Source organism: Papaver somniferum, chromosome 4, assembly GCF_003573695.1.
Source record: "Papaver somniferum cultivar HN1 chromosome 4, ASM357369v1, whole genome shotgun sequence".
Classification (NCBI taxonomy): domain Eukaryota; kingdom Viridiplantae; phylum Streptophyta; class Magnoliopsida; order Ranunculales; family Papaveraceae; genus Papaver; species Papaver somniferum.
Window position 1 is genome coordinate 63,912,258 of NC_039361.1, and position 8,427 is coordinate 63,920,684.

The 8,427-nt window shown below is 37.3% G+C and overlaps 1 protein-coding gene and 1 pseudogene across 1 annotated transcript; one reads left to right on the plus strand and one right to left on the minus strand.

Annotated features, from left to right (window-relative positions):
- The first annotated feature begins 360 nt into the window (after positions 1-360).
- LOC113275716 lies at positions 361-4,229 on the plus strand (annotated as a pseudogene).
- A 132-nt stretch (positions 4,230-4,361) lies between these two features.
- LOC113275717 (basic leucine zipper 43-like) lies at positions 4,362-5,343 on the minus strand. Its single transcript, XM_026525261.1, has one exon. The coding sequence runs from the start codon at positions 5,110-5,112 to the stop codon at positions 4,513-4,515; it is 600 nt and encodes a 199-aa protein (XP_026381046.1). The 5' UTR covers positions 5,113-5,343; the 3' UTR covers positions 4,362-4,512.
- Between the last annotated feature and the right edge of the window lie 3,084 nt (positions 5,344-8,427).

Below are 8,427 nucleotides of genomic sequence, written 5' to 3' on the forward strand. Positions count from 1 at the left end.
CTTAAATTGTCAAGCACTCAGGGGCGGAGCCAGCCCATTGCAAGGGTGTGCAATTGCACCCCTGCCCAGCTGGCTCCAAAGCCTAATAATCTTTTTTTTGCGATTTGTAAGCCTAATTTTACTTATTTGCATCCTAAATTTCTTTGCAACCCCAAAATGAATCTTTACACTCCATTTTAGAAATTTTGGCTCCGCCACTGCAGTCACTCGTAAGTTACTAGGGATTCTAGCTAGGGAATTATGGTTTTATACTCACTTAGAATGAGCTTTTCAAATCGAGTTTGAGCACAAATTCATTCTAATAGGGTGACAAAACAGAAAAAATAAATAAAAAAATATGGCTTTGATGGCACAAACACTCTCTCACCAGTGCTTTCACAACTACCAGCAGCTTTATGTCAACACAAAAAAACCCAAGAACCTTCTTCATTCACTCTCTCTCCCAAAACCTTGTTTCTCCATTTCAACTAAAACCCGTTACAAAAGCTCAACAGCTTCAGCAGTCACTCCATCATCACAACACAATCCTCAACTGACATTATCTCAAAACATCACCAAACTCTGTGAATTTGGTGACCTCGATGAAGCATTACTGCTTTTACAACAAAACAATGAAATTCACACTGAAAAGTATGAGCAAGCTATTGCTGTTAATACTTTATTACAATCATGTGGGAAAAGGAAGGATATTGAAATGGGCCGTAAAGTTCACAGCTTTGTATCAGAATTATCTTAATTCAATAATGATTTTGTTATGTATACGCGTATTATTACAATGTATTCAATGTGTGGGTCTCCAGTGGATTCTCGTATAGTGTTTGATAATTTACAGAAGAAGAATTTGTTTCAGTGGAATGCACTTATTAGTGGTTATACGAAAAATGAGCATTGGATTGATACGATTTTGGTTTTCTGTGAAATGCTTACGTTGTCAGAGTTTAAACCTGATAATTTTACTATGCCGTGTGTTATTAAAGCCTGTCGGGGGCTTTCGAGTGTAGAACTTGGACAAGGGATTCATGGTTTAGTTATAAAGATGGGATTGGATTTAGATTTGTTTGTGGGTAATGCTTTGATTGCCATGTATGGGAAATGTGGGGTTACTCAAGATGCGGTTACGGTGTTTGAGAAAATTCCTGAAAAGAATTTGGTTTCTTTCAATTCTTTGATTCACGGGTATTCGGAGAATGGGTTTCTGGATGAAAGTTTTGATGTGTTTAGGAATATGTTGGAATCTGAAGATGGTTTGATACCTGATGTTGCAACTATGGTGACAATACTTCCTGTTTGTGCAGAGGAAGGAGAAGTGGAGATGGGGATGTTACTGCATGGGCTGGCTGTGAAATTGGGGTTACTTCAAGATCTAATGGTGACCAATGCTTTAGTTGATATGTATGTTAAGTGTGGGTATATATCACATGCTCGGGCCCTGTTTGACAAGAATGTTCAGAAGAATGTAGTCTCTTGGAATGTCATGATTGGTGGTTACTCTAGAGAAGGAGATGTCCAAGAAACCTTTGATTTGCTACGCAAAATGCAAAAGGAGGAAAAAATGGGAGTGAATGTGATCACTATCTTGAATGCATTGCCAGTTTGCATAGAGCATTCGGAAATGTGTAGCTTGAAGGAGCTGCATGGCTACTCTTTCAGAAATGAATTTCATTGTGATGAAATGGTAAATAATGCTCTCATTGCTGCTTATGCTAAATGTGGATCTTTGAGTGCTTCAAGCAGTATTTTTGATGTGATGGAGACGAAGTCTGTGAATTCTTGGAATGCAGTCATTGGGGTTAGTGCACAAAATGGAGATCCAAGTGGCGCAGTAGAATTATTTCTCCAGATGGTAGATTCTGGGATAAAGCCTGACTTGTTTACCATTGGTAGCTTACTGCTAGCTTGTGCTCATCTAAAATCACTAAAATATGGTAAAGCAGTTCATGGCTTTGTGGTAAGAAATGGGTTGCATTTGGATTCCTTTATTGGTGTTTCGCTGCTTTCTCTTTACATCCGATGTAGGAAGGCATCGAATGCGAGGATTTTTTTCGATGAGATGGATGTAAGAACTATGGTATCATGGAATGCAATGATTGCTGGGTACTCTCAGAATGCACTACCACAGAGTGCCATTGATCTCTTTCGTGAAATGCAACAGCATAATGTCCAACCCTCTGAGACGGCAATACAGAGCATACTGACCGCTTGTGCACAATTAGCAGCTTTGCGTCTTGAAAAGAGTCCCACTGTTTTTCCATAAAAGCAGACCTTAGAGATGCATTTGTCAGTAGTTCAATTATAGATATGTACGCAAAAACTGGTTCTATAGAGCAGTCTCGTAGGACCTTTGATGGGCTAGTCGAGAAAGATGCAGTTTCATGGACAGTGATGGTCACAGGATACGGACTTCATGGACTTGGTAAAGAGGCTATTGAGATCTTTGAGCTGATGCATAGACAAGGCTTGAAGCCTGACCGGTATACTTTTATCGGTATCCTAATGGCATGTAACCATGCAGGGTTGGTTGAAGAGGGTCTTAAGTACTTTTCAGAGATGCAGAGTGTACACAAAATAGAACCAAAACTAGAGCATTATGCATGCATGGTTGACATGCTGGGTAGAGCTGGGCACCTAGACCATGCAGCCAGTCTTGTGGAGAAGATGCCTGATGAACCTGATGCTGGAATTTGGGGTTCACTACTAAGTGCTTGTCGAACTTATGGAAATATGGATCTTGGTGAAAAAATTTCAAAGAAGTTGTTAGATCTGGAGCCAGGCAAGGCTGAGCACTATGTGTTAGTCTCAAACTTGTTTGCAGGATCGGGCAGGTGGGATGATGTAAGAAAGGTGAGACAGAAGATGAGGGAGATGGGACTGGTAAAAAATCCCGGTTCTAGTTGGATAGAAGTAGGAGGAAAAGTTTATAACTTTGTTGCCAGTGATGACACACATACGGAATCTAAAGAGATACATAGAATGTGGAGGGAATTAGAGGAGAAAATACGTGGCATTGGATATGTACCTGACACAGGCTCGGTGTTACACGAGTTGGATGAAGGAGAGAAGGAAGAGTTATTACGAGGTCATAGTGAGAAGCTTGCTATATGTTTCGAGCTCTTGAAGATGACAAAAGTTTCTATACTACGGGTTTACAAGAATATTCGTATTTGTCATGATTGTCATAATGCAGCCAAGTTGGTCTCTAAGGTGATGCAGAGACAGATAATTGTGAGGGACAATAAAAGGTTCCACCATTTTAGAGATGGGCATTGTTCTTGTGGAGATTATTGGTAGGCATAAGACAAATGCTTTATGTTAGGTAAGGGCTTGTTTTTTCTCCTTTCCAATTAGAGTGTGACCGTTCACAGCTACCTCCTCCATCCTAAAGCTTAGTATACTTTTTTCACATTTATTTAGGTAATCCACAGATTATTCTATTGCAAGGCTTCATCTTGCTGTAGCGACTAACCATCATCAGTGATTTAGCATCAAACTCTTACACCCGGCACTTGTGGTTGCCTGAATTAATCATTTTCCTCCTTTACCTTCTTGTAAACCCATTTATTTCTTCACTGAGATCAATCTTGTGCAAGGCACGACAGATCTAATTGAGTACCAATTTGGCGCACCATTCTACCCTTATCCAGGCATGGGACCTCCAATGCATTGTAAAAATTTATAAGGTGAGTTAACTTCCAAAAACTTTGCATAAACTGATGGCTATATTACATTTAGTCTTGCTTTATTTTACTTTTCGTTCATAACATTAAACTGCATTTAGAATTCTATGTCATTATGTGTTTGAAACTAAGAAAAGAAGTTTTGAGTTCAGGAGGAACCAAATTTGAGCTTGCATCAGTTTTCCCACTAAAAAGTGGGAACAGTACTTAGGTTCTCTGAGTGGAGAGCCTTCTCATATATTTTTCTTATTATGCTTGTTGATAGAATTTTGATGGGGCCATGAGAAGCTTCCTAGTTGCAACTGTAGCCCCCAAACCCCTCAAGCAGGGCCACTACTGAATTTCTCATCTCCTGTGTAGCCACCCGATGAACTTATAACCTCTTTTTTATTATATATAAAAATAAAAATTTCATTTTGGAAGCTTTTTTCTTTCATGCAGCTTTTGCTTATTATCCATTTTTCAGGTGAGACCTTTATTGATCAAGGCTGGTGGGGTTCTTCATAATGATTGATGTATGAAAAATCATGGAGTCACTAATTTCTTGGAGCAGTTTGCAGACATTATTGGTGCACATTTTGCTTTACCAGCCGATAGAAATTGTTTATGAATTTTGAAACCCAGAATAAGTGTACTGGAGCTTAATCATGGATCTACCTGCAATACCTCTATTATAACAATTGTTCATTAAAATGAAAATCCTAAAATCTGTTATTGAGAAGTCTCTTTACATTTCGATGCAGCTCAATTGAAGACAAAGGTGGATTAGTAATTTTTTAATACTTAACAGAAGAAGATAGGAGCTGAGAGAGAAAGGACAAAGAGACACGGGTTTCATCTAATGGAGTAAATCCATGGAACTAGTGATGGATTGAGTTGAAGATTCAGCTCTTAGATGAGCTGTGTTGCAGGGAACTTCTCTCAAAGCCTTGCCAGGTTTATCAAGTTGCTGCAGCTCAGCAAGCTTTGTCCGGAGTTCAGAAGCATCTTTCCTAAGGTGAGTATTCTCTTGAAGAATGTTCTCGTGACACTCCAAGACATGATTTAATTTGTTTATGAGTTCGCGGTTTTCATTCCGGAGCCGAACGACCTGTGACCAAAGCTCATCTAAATGTTTCTGTTTTCGCATTCTTGACCGACGAGCAGATTCTCTATTTGATATCATTCTTCTTCGTTTCCTTTCGTCGATAACTCTTAGTTGCAGTTCTTCTGCCTCATCAGAAGCTGAAGAAGTGTTGCTAAGACATGAAAACTGCGGACCAAATTCATAAACTGTAGGGAAATTTTGAGTCTGAGAATAGTGTAAAAGCCCTGAATAACCACTGAAATTTGTGGTGGGCATATTTATATCGTTTTGCATCATGCTAATTTCAACAGGGTATATAGCTCTGTCAGTAGGTGTCATGAACCCAAGCGCGGGAGCATCACCTGAATACATGGCTAAAGTTTGGTGAGTTACAGAGGGAATATTGGCTTATGTGTTTATTGAGAAGTGGAGGGAATATTGGCTTAAGTTTTTAGTGAGAAGTGGAGGGAATATTGGTTGTTGCAGTAGAAGGTGAAGAAGAATAGAAAGAAGCTTAGAATTGGAGAAGTGTTTCAAGTTGTTGGAGGAAGCAGAGGGAAAGCAAGATAAGTGAAGGTGTTTATAGTAGGAAAAAAGTTAAAGAGAGTAGTAGTGGGCCATGTTGAGCAAGTAGAATAACAGTAGAAAGAGTTTCTTAAAGAGCAGACATTCACTTCATTAGAAGTTTCATGTACCTCATATATTTAGTAGTATGTATTCACACCAGGATAATAAGATGCCATCATCCGCTCCACCCAGTATCAGATGCCATCATGCACAACACACATACATAAATGGTCATGATATACTAGAGACAGGCAAAGAGATTCATATAATGATGCTAAATTTAGAGTATTTTCATTACATTCTGTGTGTTTATCTGTTTTGGATTGTATTTCTATGGATTAGCTAGTATTGCTCATGTACCAGTATCATGAAACCCTTTTTTGCAAGAATTAGAATGAAATTTTGAGAAGTCAATCTAAAAACAGGTCCTTCTTTTATGTTTTGTTTTATCTTGCTTTCTTTTTTAAGGCTGAGCTGAGCATTTGCTGATGGATCCATCAACTTTTTAAGGCCAACACTGAGTTGTGACATATAGCAAACAAAAGAGACTGTTGTTGTAGGAAGTCTGTTTGTTTGTTTTACAATTAGAAAATTTTAGATTTGTTGATGGTGGTGACTCAACTACCACCAAACACTGAACACAAAAATTCAATTAACTTATAATTTCTCAGTTTCATGTTTAGCTATATATCAACCTAACTTTCATAATCCACACAGAATTCGAATACGTAATATCTATTCTATTGTATAAAGGGAACTACGTAATATCTTGCTTAGTAAAATGATTTTATTATCGGAGTTTGCTTTAACTTTCTTTAACTGATGTGACAAGTAAAAAAAGTAGAACAAGGAGGAGTTTGCGAACGTCGGCTATGATTATATTGACAGTGGTGAAGAAGATTAGTAGGTTTCTAACTTTCTATAGGCAACTATGCAAAGATTATGTAAATTACAGGAAAAATTAAGGATATGCAATAATATTGTAGTTGGGTTGGGTATGAAAGTGACAAATCTTATTAGAAAGCATCAAAATGTGAATAACTTAAATCACTTTTTTGTAGAGTATCTTAATTAACATTTGTGTGTTGTTTTTGTTTGGATTTGATTCCCCACCACTAACTTAATAATTTTGCCAATAATTTTTTCTTGTGTTCAAAAGCCTAATCAAATTGGCTGTAATTTGATGACTGCAGCATTTGTCTGCATGATTAAAATTTGGAAAACATTTCATTATGCGGAGAAATGCATGTCTGTTTTTCTTTTTCAGTGCCAAAGTACTGTAACTCTAACATTATCCACCACACACACACGCACCAGCTTGGCTTTCTGAAACTGCAAAATTGTAGCAAAAATGGAGCAACTATGGTCGGCAGACCGGGCCAAAAAAGCTGACTCTTCGAACATTATCAACCCTCCCTCCACGGACGCCTAAGACCTAATCACTGGGAGGCGATCCCAACCAGCACCAACCGACATCAGGAAACTGTCCCTAAACCTTGAGATATTGCCAAATGCAAAGTCTATTAAGAGCCAAGCGACGGATGCAACTCAAAAGTGGTGCAATACAGTGAAGGACTAAAGACAATAACAGCAGTAGAGGGAGGGACCCGATGAAAAGAGGGGCGTGTGGTGTGGGTGTCAAAGGTGAGGTGAAAAGAAAGTAGGAAGGGTGCGGTGCGGTATTGCGTCACTGGCTGTTTTCTTGTTATTGACCCGTCAACTTAGCCAAAAGCCAGTTGGCCCAGTTCTGTATTTCACTAATCTTGCCTTGCCCTGGGCTTCTTCTAATTCTTATTTAGTTATGTTCTTTTCTTTGATTAGGTGTTAACCATGGCTGTGGTGTTGTTTACAGTTTTTGGTGTTCTTTCCTACCACTTGACCCACTTAGCCAAACCCCATTTGCTATCTTTCTCATTATTTTTCTTTATTAATTTTCCCTTTTCATGAGTTCATTAAGAAAATCTTAAAGAGATCAATTATTGGTTCATTTTGTGGATAAAACCTTCCCTTGTGGTGTTCTTAATTTCTCAAGTATAATTGAATGATTGCCTGATTTTCCTTTGCTTTGCAACAAATTCGTCGTTCTGCTCACTGATTATTGTTTTTATGTTTCTTAGTACTTGGCTTATTTGTTTTGTTTGCGCAAATTATTATTATTGTTTTATTTTATTTTTGAAGCATATTTGTGCAAATTATGACGTGCATCACATTTTGAACTTCTATTTTAATTTTTGTATACTAATTTGCATGCTAATTTGGTGATGCACATTATTATTTGAATGGATTGTAAAATAAATAAAAAATCTCAAAACTAGAATTCAAGATGGAAAACCGTGTTTGAAAAAATAAATTCAGCATTTCATATTTTTCTTAAACAACAGTAAAGTGTGAAATGGTTTAGTGCAATAAATAAATAAATATATTTTTATCTAATGATGGTTTTGAGTGGCTGGCCAACCGTTAGAGATTCAGTGGATGAAACTCTTCATCATAAAACCATTATTTGTCTTTGTGCTTTGTTCTTCGATCCTAAAATACAGTAAGACTCGGACACCTATTTAAGATGTCATAAATCTATATTTGAAGAATCATAAAAGTAACCAATTATTTTTTTTATTATTTTGTTTATGGAGTCTAAAAATGAAAAGAGTTTAAAAAAAACAAAAAAAACATAAACATACATTACCGTAAATTCAAGTTACAATGTACAAATATATGCGAGGAAAATTTGGAATTATTTCAGATAGGTTTTCACAATAATTTGATTTTTTGGAGAATAATTTGTTTTTCTATTTTTTTGAAGAAAGATAGTTTATATCGAGCAGGAAAAAGGCCAAAGGCCAAGTGAGACGAACATTACAAATGGAGAATCATCTCCTAGTTATTTGACTAGAGGGGATAAACTTACAGGTATCCAGTTAGCAGATCCAAAGAACATAACCAGCATTTTGATCTCCGATTATTTCTTTCCTCCATAAGTTCCAAATGACTACCTGATGGTAGATATCCCAAACCCTCATACATCTTCTAGTTAGAACGTTAACTTCCCAAGTATCAAAGAGCAGAAGCACTGTCCCTGATAGAGGCCAAGAAATATGGAATTCCTTGATGAAGTAGTCC